General features: G+C 38.2%; 1 protein-coding gene across 1 annotated transcript; it reads left to right on the forward strand.

Annotated features, from left to right (window-relative positions):
• Positions 1-3,555: 3,555 nt before the first annotated feature.
• LOC128613186 (proline-rich membrane anchor 1-like) lies at positions 3,556-15,455 on the forward strand. Its single transcript, XM_053633816.1, has 4 exons — positions 3,556-4,437; positions 5,828-5,969; positions 7,519-7,645; positions 15,036-15,455. The coding sequence occupies exons 1-4, from the start codon at positions 4,345-4,347 to the stop codon at positions 15,127-15,129; spliced, it is 456 nt and encodes a 151-aa protein (XP_053489791.1). The 5' UTR covers positions 3,556-4,344; the 3' UTR covers positions 15,130-15,455.
• Positions 15,456-16,471: the final 1,016 nt, after the last annotated feature.

Below are 16,471 nucleotides of genomic sequence, written 5' to 3' on the forward strand. Positions count from 1 at the left end.
GGTTTCCTCGAAACACAACTAAATGCTAATAGGCCATTGTGGGCATGCATTCAAAAAAACCGTATTACCAATGTCTACAACTAGAGGACAGCATTGCTGTGGCAAAAATAATACTTCCATCAATAATTCAGCACCAAAACATAAAGCATGTCTGTGTAATTGTATTCCATATGGTTTATGCATTTCAGAACAACACAGACACATTCTCCCTAAGAAGTTATCGCAAATAAAATAGTGTTATGACAAAGCAAATTTTTTCTTGACCTTGGGTAAAAATATAGCCCACTAGTAAAAAGTATACTAGTGTATATATATATTTTATTTGTTTTTCTTTCACTGCCAAAGAATATGTCTCTGTCTTTGCCTGATGTGAGTGCTTGCATGAGAGTGGGAAGGCTGACACATATCTCCTCCAACACTAATAGTATTTTCGGAGACCTTCAGTTACGCATGGTACCTGGCAGGCCTCTGCATTGCTAAGCAGTGCTTTTATTGGGTCCATCCTCTGGGGCGAAATAAGATTAGGCTGATGCAAGGCTCAGAGTTCTAAATGTCAGGTCTACCTCTCTCTTTATCACTAATAACATAAAGGCCTTGCAGCTCTGTTATTCTCCTTGCACATTTTAAACACTGGCTAAAAAGCCACATGTACCCTGGAGCTGACTTTCTGCAGTGAACATTTCTGCATGCCACTAAATTTAGGTTAAATCTGTCCCATTACAAGAGTGTGAGCACTATGAGATTATTTGTATTAAACTTAAAAACAATTCAGGTTAATGAAAAATGACTAGGGCCATAGTTTCATTTTCCCATAAACCTAAAGGCATACAATACAATAGCTACTGCAAGTATCAAAGGCTTAAAATCTTGTATAAGTGATATACATGTGATTAAAAGCTAACCTCAGATAAAAAACAATTAAGATGGTATAGTAAATTATAAAAAGTGGACATTTTGTGTTATTTTATGATGAGTATGTTTTTCCTCTCCACAAAGAACTATAAATGTGACTGTTCACTTAAACCCAAACCAATACGCTCTCTTATTTTCAATTAAAATGATTGGGATGAATTAAACCATTAATATTGGTCCAAATGTAATACATATGATTGTAATAATGTGTAGGTTTATGTTTTTCATTTCAGTTTTAGATGTGTCTGATCTGTCTGTCTAGAAGGTGAAGGGGAAGAGTGGAGAATGACATATGGTGTGGAGCAGCTGGAACCCCCTGTACTGAACAGAAGCCAGCGTGTCTCTAAACACGCAAGCGGGTTATGGAATATAAATATGCCTTGCAGCCTTATGATGTGAGCTGAAGCACAGCTTTTTCTTCATTTTTATTTTTATAATGGTTCTAATACTGTATGTGGCAGTTCTGTTGAATCCACACATGGAAAATGGCACTGAAGCTTAGTATACTGAACAGACTAAACTGCTAAGCAAAATAATCTAGACAAGATTTGTGAAAAAAGATTTCCTCATTAGCTTTGCCCTTAAAATGTTTTTAAAGGGCAGTCAATGACATTTTGGCATTCTGGAAGTAACTATTACTCATGTGGCATATGTGAATTTATATATAAAGATTCACAAATGAGGCAAAAGACAAAGATTTCTGTTATATATGTCCTGTTATATGATTACCTGCAAATGTAAAATAAAATAGATTTGTTTAAAAAATGTCTGGGATGTCTGGAAGATAAAATATTTTCAAGAGAATAAATCTGTACAACAGAATACAGGTAGGGTTCTCCTTATTAATGTCAATGAAGTATATAAAAAAAACAGTCTGATCTTTAATACAGCTCATTATAACTGCTCAAACTAGATGTTGGGTTACTGATAAAAGATAAAAGAGTGCATAATATGCATTAGCAGTTCTCATATCTGACCACAGGCAGAAAAACACCTCCATTAATACTCAGTAACAGCTTGCAACCAGTCAGATAGCATGTCACTCCCCATTAGCATTATCCACAAGCATCAGAAGGGTGATAATGGACTGAAGGCAATGAATACAAAAGTATACTTTTGAAAATATAAATGAACTTTGAATGATATGTATGTGTGGGTGTATATGTGAAAAGTATAATGGGCTTAAGAGATAGAGTGTATTAGGAAGGGAATAATGAATTTATTATATTTATTTCCATATGCTCTTGCTGATAGTGTGAAACATGGCAGAAACTGAGTGTAGATTTTCAATATGCTGAACATGAACCTGGTTCTCTGACATTAGTTTGCTTTCTTTCACAATGAGCATATGTGTTAGGAGCCTGTGTTAATGACTCAAGGCTTGCCACTTGTTCAATCTGCTCACGACTCCATCCATTTCACAATTCATGGTATCTCCTGTTTAGAATGCAGGCCTAAGGGTTTATTGTCAGTGTTAGTCAGTTGTCCCTAAAATCTCTACACTAAATATGTTGAGATGAAGAAGCAAACACCATGGTGGGTCTCTGGAATTATCAGAATATGTAGGGCAGGGGTGTCCAACCTTATCCAGAAAGGGCTGGTGTGGGTGCAGGTTTTCATTCCAACCAAGCAGAAGCCAGACCACAGTCTACTGAAAGCCGAGCTCAACTGATTAACTGGTGGAATGAGTTGTGACTTCTGCTTGATGGGAATGAAAATCTGCACCCACACCGGCCCTTTGTGGATAAGATTAGATACCCCTGGTGTAGGGTGTACTTACATTTAATCTTTAAGGGCTGGAGTCCAACAGAGTTTGGTGATCTTCCTCCTCTCACACACCAAGACTAGTGAGTATTTGAAACCCAAAATCCAAACAAATGCAGCTCATCCTTTGAATGCTCCCTCTAAAGCCACAGCTTCAAAAGACAAACCATGAGTATCGCACCTGAATATTGATACAAAAGGAAGGCTGGAAAGCAGAGATCCCTCCTTGATCGGTTGTACCCTGGTGGTCCGCATCATTTGATTTTTCTCTTGTTTAAAGACCTCTGGAGACATTAGAGACCAGATGTCTTATTGATGTGAAAATTGAGCAAAAATATTACAAAGTTTTCTGACTTAAAAATCTTTCTTCCACCATGGGTTTATTGGATTTTCCTTCAGTACTCCCCCACCCCCTTCAGTCTATTTTTTATTATTAACTGTATCTTCTCTGAAGGCACAGTGGCTTAGAGGTTAGCATGTTTGCCTTGCAACTCCAGGGTTGGGGGTTCAATTCCCGCCTCTTCCCTGTGTGCACAGAGTTCGCATGTTCTCCCTGTGCTTCGGGGGTTTCCTCCAGGCACTCCAGTTTCCTTCCCCAGTCCAAAGACATGTGTTGTAGGTTGACTGGCATCCTTAAATTGTCTGGTGTGTGTGTGTATGATTGTGCCCTGTGATGGGTTGGTACCCCATCCAGGGTGTCCCCTGCCTTGTTCTCCAAGTCCCCTGGGATAGGCTTCCCATGACCCTGTGTAGGTACAGAAAATTGATGTATCTTCTCAATGGATGTTGTTATCTTTTAGCGTTTAGGTCATTACACTGTCTAGTTCTAGTAAATCATGGTAATTAGACCTGTGGCGAATAAGACTTAGTATTCTGATATAATTGAAAAGTATTTTACTTCGTTGCTTTCTTTGCCTGGTGTACTGAACCGTTGTTTGCGCAACCACATCTTTCTTGGACTTCCTTTCCATCAGCACAGATCATCTAGCCAGTGTGTGTGTGTGTGTGTGCGTGCTTGCGTGCGTGCGGGCGGGCGTGCGTGTGCGCGCGCGCACGATCAAACAGGCTCTCGTGCGCACGAGCCGCACCTCATGAACTTTACGCGAGCATCTCCTTGATTTCCAACTTGTTTTCGTCTGACATCAGGGCACTTAACCCAGCATGGCCTTTTTCAGGATTTGGGACATGAAACGTGATTCAGAAAAGACCAATGCGTAGCTCGTGCGGATTACGCGGAGGGGAATACATCCACCTAGTGCATCTGACCACTCGACTCGACTGCCTCATGCACATTTACTCACACTACACAAGCAAGAAAGAAATCGGGAAGATGCTGTGGAGCGACACACGCTTCGATCAGGAAGCAGACGCACATGAAGCGGAGATGAACCTGCGACTTGCATGGATACGATGATTGACGTTCAACTCGGGAAAGTTTCTAAGGAAGACATTACCAAATTGTAAAGAATAATAATAATAATAATCATAATTTTTTAAAAAAGTATTATGCATATCTTGAATCCTTCGTTCGTGTGGATGTCCTTGGCATGAAGTGTTCAGGTGTCCTCTGGTTCCTGTAACGTTACTCCACCAGGCGCATCGCCATCAGTTCTATGCGCCCTCCGCCTGCTCACACGCCGATCTGTTTACCAGCTGAGCGAAGGAGGGATGCATAGTCGAGACAGAACCCCTTTCAGATCAAGGCTTCGGCCATTTCTGTTAGGCCACTGCTTTTTCTCGTCGTTTCTTCTTTTATGCCAGGTAGGTTGGCTTCTGGGCTGATGTTTGACCGTTACATGGAGTTTTGCGCTTCGTCTGGTCCGCAAAGAGGTTAAAGCGATTATCCGAGTCAACTTCATTGTTGTAATGTGGTTTCTGTAATTTCTGCAAAACTAGAAGGTTTTGCCAGTGGGTGCAGAGTTAACTTCACTGTAACAGGGCTTCTCAAACCTGCACTGGTTCAAGTTTCCCCTATTCCTAACCCACCTGATCATTTTACAAACTGGTAATTCCTCAGACTGTGCAGAGCAGTAGAGTTACAAGACGGAGCTGTAAAGCAAAAGCCTGCCCTTACATGTGCAAAGTTGCATATATACCCGTCATGAGATATTTAAAGGTTTTCCATAAATTAATTAGGCATTCTCTCAGATATGCACTTCAAATATTTAAAATGAATCCTGGATCTATTACTAGTGTCTGGTTTACATTAGGGAGGCACAATGGCTTAGAGGTTAGCATGCTTGCCTCGCACCTCCGGGGTTAGGGGGTTCGATTCCTGCCTCCGTCCTGCGTGCGCGGAGCTTGCATATTTTCCAAGGGTGTCCTCTGGGTACTCTGGTTTCCTCCCCAGTGCAAAAACATGCATTGTAGGCTGATTGGCATCTCTAAATTGTCTGTGGTGTGTGTGAATGTGCCCTGCGATGGGTTGATACCCTGTCCAGGGTGTCCCTCCACCTTGTGTTCGAGTTGCCTGGGATAGGCTCCGGGCTCCCCTACAACCCTGTGTAGGATAAGTGGTACAGAAAATGGATGGATGGATCATGTTCATATATGGCAGAAAATAAAAAAGACAAGTCTTTTTAAAACAAAAAGACTGCTTTTAAAACCATGTACCGAAGTTCACATGTGCCCACCGATTCCCACACAGATACTAGTGAGAACCTGCAGGCTAATGACGGGTCAAGTGTAATGTATTCTCCTCATATTCCAAAGGCCTCCCACTACCACTCTTGAAAACATAGAAAAGCCCACTTTATGGGTGGGAGGTTCTTTTAGAAAGCATTTCACAGTGCTGAATGTGTGCTCTGTTGAGTTTGACTGTAGTTGTTAGCAAAGTACTTTCACTTTTCTTTCAACTCCTGGGAGCTAATCAAATGTAATTGTGTTAAAATAAATGGTCATATTCATCATTCTACACATCTCCCACCTTTCATGTTTCAACATATTATCAACTGTGGCATTGTGTAGTCACAGTCATGCACGCAATTTCACTATCATAGTAGATCTACTCTGCCTGCCTACCCGCCCACACAACTTATCACGCTGTACGTCCATGGTCTGTGGAGGCATATATCTCTCTTCATCTTCCTCTTATCCATTTTCTCCTACTGCCACCTACTCAATCTCCTTCTCTGTTGTCTCTACCTCTTAGGCTGAGCTTCAGAGGTCATGCTCACAGCTTGGCTCTCAGAGACGAGGTGAACACTGCCAGTCGCTGTGCCACTGCAGATACTACCCACCTCTACCTCCTCCACCTCCACCTCCACCCCCTCCTCGGCTACTCATCCCCACAGGTAGGGACTCTTTAAAAAAACTGCCTTGGTATGCTTTCTCTGGATGCCCCACAAATCTTGACAATAAATGGAGTCAGCAGGGATGCAAAGCCAACCCTGCTGCAATCTATTAAATTCAAATATATATTTTTCATATTTTCAGGTGCAATCACGGCACTGCAAGAAGTGAATAGTGTGGGCATGCAGTTTGAATTCAGTGTTTGTATGGCTTATCATATGACATGAAACTAATAAAGAGCCTTGCTTAAGTGTTTATAGAGTTTGCTAAACTGAGAGCTCTAGCTGTGATAAAACATGATTTGGAGAGTATTGCTTCAACTGTAGAAAGAAATAAAAGTAGTTCTACTCTTGTGCATTGATTGAACAAACAGAGAAATAATCATGTCCTGGTTACCCTTAGGGAGTTCCCAATATGCCTGGAGAAGCTTGTGAGATGTGTGCATGCTGTTCTGCCAGGCACTGTAGTCAGGAGGAGCCGCTGATTAAAACTCAGATGGGTTAATTTTATTAGTGCTTTATTTCAGATAGGGAGAAAATGAATTGAGCCAACATTTTAGTCTATTTAAAAAAAAACTTAAACAGAGAGCAAGAGTCATTTTAAAATGAATATACATGTAGTTTTTTTGTACTTGGATATTCAGAACCTATGGGGAACAAAACTGTTGGGGAAAAAATGACACTTTTTTATTGATGTAATATTATCCAGTCAGCCATTCATGTGGAAGCAGCACAATGCATAAACTCATGCATATATGGGTCACAAGCTTCTGCTAATGTTCATATCAAAATCAGAATTGGGAAAATGTGATCTCAGTGACTTTAATCATGGCATGGATGTTGATGCCAGACATGCTGGTTATATTTCAAAAACTGCTGATTTCCTGAGATTACCTACAAAACAGATTTTGATGAGAGTGGTCAGAGGAGAATGGTCAGACTGGTTCAAGGTGACAGGAATAACCACTCTTTACAACCATAGTGAGCTGAAAAGCATCTCAGAATACACATCATGTTAAAACAGCAGAAGATTACATCAGGTTCTACTCCTGTCAGCCCCAAACCAGAAACTGAGGCTACTACTGCACAAGTTCACCTAAACTATACAGTGTTAGATTTAAATGTTTTTTTGTTTTGTTTTGGGGGGGTTACCCATTTTTTTTTACTGATGTTTACAATTTTTGACTCATTTTCCTTTTTCCCTTTTTTGCATTTGCCATTTCTTCTTGCTAAATTAACATCAGTAAAACTGTATTTTATGTTAGCTGTGTACAATGTTGTGCTCTTCAGTGGGGTGTGGATTTAAGTGATCCATTACTTATTGCTCTGAAACAAACCAACAGAATTAAAAAAATTGATTTATGTTTTAGTAATGCATGTGCAAATGTTTCTGATCTTGTGTGTGGGTGAGAGAATGAATGCACACACAGAGAAGGCAGTTTTATATTTTCATTGAAATTCTTAGTAACAATGACTGACAAACTGAATGGCATTTTGCACTTATCATCCACTTATGCCATTCATAGAGACTTAAAGTTCTTTGTGCTTACAGTGGCTGAGCCTCCAGTTCCTCTGCTAAGGCCATGGTGGATGGACTTCATTGTGGTTGTGACAGTAGGATGCACTTCGGCTTTCTTTCTACTCTTAATTCTTCTCATCTGCTACAAGGCCATTAAACGGTATTCACTTCACTCATTGGTTTTGTTTATGAACTGTATGTGTAGGTGCATTGAGTACAGTTGTGTGTGGGAAAATATTTCACATCTATCATTCATGGTAACAAACTGTTATTAAGGTTTTTTTTTATTAGGGCAAATTAAAATGCATCAAAGGTCTTCCATCCATTTCAAATCTCAGTGTACTACTGCCACCCAGTGAATATCAGCCTCAGAATCAGCACATCTATTAAATATTCATTCAGATATTGATAGTAAGCATGAGTTTTAATGGTTGATTATTTTGCAACTATATATAGGGCTGTTGATTTAGCTGCAATAGAGTCTATCTGTCTTTGGCAGTCCTGTTAGCTAGTTTTCTAGCTAGTTTAGCCCATCTTTAAGTCAGTAATACATTTCTTAACTTCAGTGGTTTTTGGATAAAATCGACTCTGTAGGTTTCTCTCATATTACTGTGATTTGCCAGAAAACGTGATGACCTCAAAAAAACAGGCTTGACCCACAGTTGTGATAGACAAGAAAAACAGACAGACAGATAGATAGACAGGCTAAGTCCATAAAGAGCTTTCACCAATGCATGCCAATATATTGGTGGCTAACAACAGAGAAAACTTCCACTGCCTTCATGCCTGCTACACTAGATATTCTTTGATGTATTACATTAAGGAAATGGTCATTAGTTCATTAACAGCTGTCCAGCCAATTATCTCAATGAGACAGCTTTCTAGCAGATGATAATTTCACCATTTCGCTGGTATTACTGTACATAGAATGACCAGACAAATGAACAGATGCTATACTTTTAACACTTCTCATGTAATTATGTTCTGAAATCTGTTGAATACTTACACAGAGATAAAACATGTACTACATTAAGGCTTGGTGACAAAAATAAATATGGGTAACTCTAAATTTCATATTATAAGCACGGGTTGTGAAACACCGAAGGTTTTATCATGCCATTTCTCATCAAGGACAGGTTCCCTGTGTTCTGAGAAAGGCAGGGGCAAATGCAAGGAGCAGAAATAATGTGTGGCTGGCCTTGAAATTCATCATGGCAATTCTCCAGCCTTCTGTAGCCAGGGGCATCCTCAGTTTAACACTGCACTCCTATTCCAGAGACATGGCTGCTGTAATCCTGAATTCAAATGATCATTTATGAATTTATGAATTTATGATTTTTAAAATTTTTTTGGTTGCAGTGAGGTAAAATTTTTTTGCACATGCTTGTTGGAAATGTCCAAAAGATGGGACTGGTATTGCGCCAAAAAAAAAGTCCAACTGAGCAAATCATTCTTTTAAATAATTCCTTTATCCCCTCACATTTTTCTACACAATTTGGTCACCTGCCAATTCCTACCTACCAGCCAGCTCTCCCCTATCACACAACAATACTACCAGACATGTGAAGCTAGCCAACCACAACAGCTGTTCATACTGCATCAGAAGGCAGTGAAACACTCTGAGGCAAGCACTCTCTGCTTTCTTCCAAAAACATGAACTCACAGATGCCAGTGATTGGAGAGTGTTGCTTGATTGACAGAGCAGAGAGACTATGCAATCCCTCCCACTCAGCGAACATGGCCAATTTTGCTCCCTTGGCTGGTGGCTGTGGCATCCATCATCAGGCTTTAAACTAGCAATCCCCAAGGATAGGGTGAACACTGTTAAGTTGCTCAAAGTCAAGTTCAGTTCCTTGTAATGAATCTATCATCTGAATCACACTTTGTGTGGCATGTAGGCAATGTTAAATTCATTGGTTTAATTAATTGGTTAATTCTAGTATAGTTCTAAAACCCTAACCCTTTCACCTCTTAAAATTATAACTTAAGTATGTAGTGTAACATATTAAGAATAAATATTTGCTTACATTGTTGCCTGAAAAGAAACCATTGGCTTCCTTTTTGTGCTATGTGCATGCAAGTCTGTCCTTGGCCTTGCACACTGAGCCCTGAGCTGATAATGCACGCAGGAGAGGCTGATCGGATTAACTCACTCTGTGAATACAACTTCAGTGTTGTTGGCTATATTCAAGGAGCAGAAAACCCAAAAACCTACCAATGAATATGCCAGTCGCATGATCCATTGTGTTGAACATTTGTGAATTAGTTTCTATTATCTTTGAATCGAAATTCACGGGAAAAACAAGAGTCTAATGTGTGTGTGTGTGTGTGTGTGTGTGTGTGTTTGTGTGTGTGTGTGTTTGATATGTTTCTTCTGTTTGTCTGGCCTCCTGTTTAATTCTCAGCTTCACCTCATATTTAAGAGCATCAAAAGAATTTTCCAAAATAGTGTCTACCACTAGTAACTGGCTAAATTTCACTGAAGAAGGTAGGTAGCGAGACCTATAAACAACAACAACAACAACAACAACAACAACAACAAAAACCTGAAACAAATGCAAATAATCAAATATAACTTCATATTTACAATTTATCTACAATATTTACCTATTACAAAGATTATAACAAGTTATAGTTAAATAATACTATTTTGGATTAGGCTACTCAACTGACTGACTACTGCAGCTTGAAGCACTCTGAAATTGACTGGTGCCATAATGTTTACATTTTAGATGTCATTCATGTTCTTTACTGTTTCCATGATTGGCAGTTGGTTACAAGGTACAGCCCCTTTTAGAGGTCTCCCAATCATCATATGGATATGGACAGGATAAGCAAAGGGCACACTGTCCAATAAACATTAAGATATTTTTTTTCTGAACGAATTAACCAACAGCATGATATTACTGTGAGATATTTGATGTTATGAATTTCACCATGAGTGATGAACAACATACACACATTTCTACATTTAATTTGATTGCTGCATTTTAATGAAATTTTTTGGGAGGCCAGGCTTCCCATGTAATCTTAAAGCAATTACCTTTGGTCTATACCAGGGGTCGGGAACCTATGGCTCATGAGCCATACATGGCTCTTTCAGTAAGTGCCAATGGCTTGACGGTGGGAATAAATAAATAACAGCAAGTATGAATCATGAAAACTAGGATGTCAATGTCAATTCAATTAAAACTTTATATATTTTAAAATATTACATAATTCATAATCAATGCCAGTTTGTCATGTAGACACCGACCAATTGTGATGTGGCACACAAGCTCAAATTCCACTGGACAATGTGGAGCAGAGTGGTAATTTCCCAGTGTAATTCATAAATCGGTTGAAAACTACATAGCCAAGTGAAATGGCTAAAAGAAGAAAAAAAAGACAAGTATTGTTCTTTCCAGTCCGAATGGACAGAGAAATTTACATTTGTGGAAGTCGCATTAATGGTAAGTAGTGCTCAATTTACTCTTACTTATTTACTGCATCTTGTATTGATGTACCATTTGATGAAGCTATTATTGTTGGTTAAATGAATTCCAAGTGCCCCCTACAGGCCTATTAGGTGAAGTGCAGGCTGTTAGGTCAAGAAAACGCAAAATGTGAAATGGCCTTTATTACATTACCACTTTTTATAACTATGCAATAATAGAAAAGATAATAAATAAGAAGTAAAAATAAAGAAGAAAAGAAGCATATAAAACCATCAAAAAATGTTACTTTTTCTCTGTCTATTTAAAGAAAAAAATCATAACTTTTTCTATAGATCTGCCAGCTGAAAAGGTTCCCAAACTCTGGTCTATACCAAAAACCACTGTAAAGTTATACTGGTCCGAGAGTTTGTTGTAAAGCTGTTAGCTAATAGGCTATAGTAAACTGCATCAAATATAAAAATACTTTGTAATTCTTTTTGTCGTTTTGTTTATCACATGAGCTGGTGTATTAATTCATATACATGATTCAAAGTGGCAATGTTTGTTCCAGTTGAAACATGGAAACATGGTTAGAATGTATCTTAACATAGTGTCAGGTTGTTTAGCTATGTGGATTGTTTAGCCATAGGCCTTGGAAAATTATTTTGAAAAATCCTTTAAAATTGTGGGTATTGACTGTGAATGCAAGTAAGATATGCACAGGATACTGTACGAGGTTATATATGTATATGTATACACAAGCTAGAATTATATTTATCGCAATTAGGAGAATTTATACCTTTGAAAATTTAATCGTATTGAAACTTCCTCTCACTAGTAGCACTATTCTGTAGCAGCAGTAGCACATTTAGTGTTACACTGAACATTTCACTTATGGTAAAGTGAGATTATGGTATTATGTCAAAGTCAACTTAAGTCAACATATTTAAAAACTTATTTTGGAATGTAGAATGCATGTAGCAGTAAAATATCAGAGAAAGAAAGCTACAGTATGTGATGGTTGAAACCAAAGGTGGCCATATATAAGGCTAAACTGAGCTGGTTAAAGGACTACTTGTTAGTTTGAGCTGCTACCCAACTGGATGGAGGGAAGACACCTATATGATCTGTGTAATCACATGTAAGAGCTGTATACTCTTTTTATATTGTCTTTATTTAATATTCTGAGCACAAGAACACCATCCCAAAATCTTGAACTAAAATCTCAGTTTCTTTCATAGTTTCTTTAGAAAGATATCTGAATACTTAGAAAAGCTGGAATTCTGTCCTTAACTCTGGTTTCTCGGCTCAGGTTAAGGCCATTTCACAATTTTAAGCCTGTTTGCCTTCTCCTCTCTATTGAGTTGAAAAATAAATAAGCTGCAGAGAGCTGATGGCACTGGTCTCTGTCTGATCTGACAGCAATCCCATTTCCAATAACAGAAAACACTTCACATCCAATCTGGTAACAGGGTAAGGTAAAGTATATGACATGAACAGGGTAGGAAAGCCAACCATTTCATAAGATCCACAGAATAAAGGTCAAAATGAGATAGAAAGTGCAGTGTGAACTTAAATGAGAGAGTGATTGCAAGTCTCTGCTTTGGTGATGTACTGTATCTTTTTTTATTAGAACATAGTCACATATTTCTGATAGGTTTAATACTACAAACAAAACACAAGATGATACAGACAAGAACACTTAAGTACAAGAATACAAAAACTTAAAAATTGGAATACAGTCATTTGAAAAAATCTCATGGAAATTGTTGGCTTTTTTATATATATTTGAACAAACAAACATTTGATCATCATTGAAACAGTGCCTATTAATAAAGTTGATGTACTTGAACAAAACCACAAGGAAAATTTTCCTTTTTTCAGTCATTTATTCAACAGAAATATCAATAGATATCAAAATTAAGTACACCCTTGGCCACAGAAGCTAGTATTGCCCCCTTTAGGAGAAATAACTTTTTGTAGGCGTTTTGCATAATTGTCCACCAGGCTTGCTGGAATTTGATTGTAGGAGCATGCACTTTGACACCAACAGTTGCTAGATTTACTAGCATATCCTCTGACGAAATTTTTGGATTCTTCGAGATTATTTTTGCATCAGACATTCTGTTCTTGGGCTGAATTTGCTGAGACGGCCAGTCCTGGACAATTTGGCAGTCGTTTGAAATCTGTGCTGTTTGTAGATGATTTCCCTTACAGTGGAATGATGTATTTCAAATAATCTTTTTAAATCCCTTGCCAGACTCATAGGCATCCACAACCTTTTTGCTGAAGGGCTTACAGAACTTTCTAGATCTTGGCATGATGACACCATACACATTAATAACAAAGGGAACACCAGACACTATATATGAGAGTTTTAAATAAGACAGGTTCCACCTGCACTCCCTAAGCAGGTTCTAATCACTGGCACCCAATCTTGAATACCTAATTCTAGTTTTATGGATTTGAAGGTGTGATAAATGTAGCATTGTACTTAATTTTTTTCCATGTGACTCATCTGTTTTTTTGTTCATTTAAATTGTGAATATTACTATATATAATAATATATAATAAGCACTATTTCAAAGAGGATCAAATGTTTGCTTGTCCAAATATGTCAAAATTTCCATGGGGTGTACTTTTTTTTACATGACTGTAGGTTTCCATTTAATTTCAGAACATTATTCTCGGGGGAGTAAGGAAGGCCATAGTGATGGAGATCTGAATGGAAGAGAAATATGGCAATAAAAAAGGGAAAGCTAGAAAGATGGAAGTCTTTCTGACTCAATGGCATATAGGAGAAAGTCTTATAGTCTCTAAAACCATTGGTTCTCCCCATTAAATCTGACCTGGCCAAGGGCCAATCCTCTCAAGTGCTACTGTCAGAAGAAACCCCGCTTTAGAAATTTCTGCTGATTCAGACTGCAAACCGTGTATGTTTCTTGGGCCAATCATCCATCACTGATGATTCAATTCTCTTCACATCACCATGAAGTAAATCCTGGAAAGGCTGAATCAGTATTTCATAAATAAAGGATCCAACTGCTATCAAATTCACATATACAAAATCATCATATGCAAAATTAGAGGAACATGAACATGTGTAAAAAGTAAATAACTAGTAATAAACGAGCTCAGAGCTTAATTATTAAAAACAAAGACTGACATTAGTCAGGCCCAGACACATATTTGTATAATAAAGCCCACTGTAAAACAACTTCTATTTAACATTTAGCAGAATCATCCACCCACCTAGTCAATCCTGTTCCAGTGTGTTTTAAACAGTACAGTACTTGTACTGGCATCAGAGTTCTCCTCAAAACTTCAAACAGGGATGTGAACTGCACTTGAACAGCTTTGGTATGAAATATTTATCAATTCTATGAAGTGTTATGTCACCACATGGTGTCTGTCAACTCATGGCATCTATTATTGAGGAGCCGGGGTGGTACAAGGACCATGGGACACCCAAACGTACAATAGACTGCGGTATAAATACAGTTAAACACTCAGTTGAACAATCCATACTACTTTTTTTTGTATTCAGCACAATCAATAAAAGCATTAATCTTTTGCAAAAGGTTTGTACAAAATATTTAATGAACCAGTGTTTCAGTTGAACCTGGATGTTCTTATGTAGCTTTAGGGATCTTAGCACCAATAGGACAAACTGTACAGTAGTATGAGAAACAATGCCTGCACTAACTGTATTCGGCTCAGTTTTGTGTTACATAAGCCAAAAAAGACTACTGGCTGATGTGGCATATAAGGCATAGTGCAGTGGAGAAATATAATAACCACTGAGGTAATGAAAGAAGAAGGAGACGAAGGCATGGATGAATAGTCCATGTTGAGTAATACTGTCTTACGTAGACCAAGAGACATCCAGCATCATGTGGGCGTAGCAAACTCCATTCCTTGTTCATGTTAGAGAGCTAGAGAGACCGTAGGAGGAGTATAAGATTGATCATTTTGTTTCTGTGCTGGAATAAAATTTTTGTAACAGCCTGGCTCTGTGCAACAAATTATTTCCATCCTTTGTTTGTGTGTGTGTGTGTGCATGTGTGCGCATGCTTGTGCCATAGATATGTAGCTCAAGAAATAAACTGAATCAGCACCTTGTTTCTTTTGCAGGAAACCTCTTAAAAAAGAGGAAAATGGCACCAGTCGTGGAGAATATGCCATGAGCTGCCGCAAGAAAAAGACCACTAATAATGTTGTAGTGTAAAACAGACACACAGTAAGAGCTAATGATGTCTCTGGATTACTGCATCCTCAGCATTTACTGACCCAATGTGCAGCAGAAGTGCTAACCCAAATGTCCGTCCGATGTCAAAGCAGAAAATGGAGAACAAGAACAAGGTTAAGTTATTGGAAGACTGTAACAGTACTGCACTGCACTCTCAGAGATCCACTCCCATACACAAATAGCAAACTGTGGCATAGAGACAATGACGTATATTTGCATGATTTGTTTAAAAAAAGAAAATTCAATGCCAATATATTAATATATAATACCAGATGCTTTATTTTACATTTGATGCACTGGCCTTGAATCGAATTTCTAACCATAGCTTTTTCTATTTATTTAATAAATTATGATTATTTATTTTGTTGACATTTTTTGGGATACTGCATGTCTTCGGATGAGGAGATGTTTAAAAAAAAAAAGAAGAAGACATGGCTGTGTCATTCAGCTGTGTCTTAGGGAAACTGAACAAAAGAGTTTGCATGGTATATTGTGCACACCTAACTGAAATCCTCCATGTAGAAAATTTGGTCTCAAACTATCATATGTTCAATGGTTGCCTTGCACAGTCAAGGCTGTGGATTCATATTTGTGCTGTATTTCTAAATGTTAATGTGATATAACATTGAGACAAGCCTATGCACAGATACTTACACAACATGTTACATCATCATTCTAGTATGAACCCTGAAGGTCTTTCCTGGTGTTCTGCATTATTTCTGTGGTATAGTGTGGTTTCATATTTGCAATGAGACTAAAATGCCTGTCTTGTATCCTCCTTAAGGCTAGCATTCTAAACACTCCCTTGTCTGTGCAAAATACAAGGACAGTTGACAATCATGCAAGAGGCAGTCTGTCATGTTTAGATGTGATTACATGCTAATTGTTCCCATCATAATCCACCAAACAAGAGCCCTTCCACTAAAGTCTACTGAGATGTCTGATGAACATTAGCACTTCACTTATGAGTGAGTGCAAGAAAGACGTCACTATTTCATATGCCCTAAACCTCATGTAGGCTTCCATCAGGAAGATAATGTAATGTCTGTATTGTTACTGATGGTATAATGACAATTAAGTATCATGCTATATATTAATAAAAAATACATTAACATAGAGGTTCAAATCTTTGAATATGCATTACAGTTGGTTCATTTCAATGGTTCAAACCTCATGTTCTGTGTCTGAGTGCTGTCTCTCTGTCTATCTAACTACAATTGTGAAGGTTGTTCTCATCTGCACTGTATCCTAGAAAATCCCAAACAGCTATATGTAAGATATATAAAATGTATTATATGTACAAATGAGAGGAAATGATGCA

The sequence above is a fragment of the Ictalurus furcatus genome, chromosome 9 (assembly GCF_023375685.1).
Source record: "Ictalurus furcatus strain D&B chromosome 9, Billie_1.0, whole genome shotgun sequence".
In the NCBI taxonomy this organism is placed as follows: domain Eukaryota; kingdom Metazoa; phylum Chordata; class Actinopteri; order Siluriformes; family Ictaluridae; genus Ictalurus; species Ictalurus furcatus.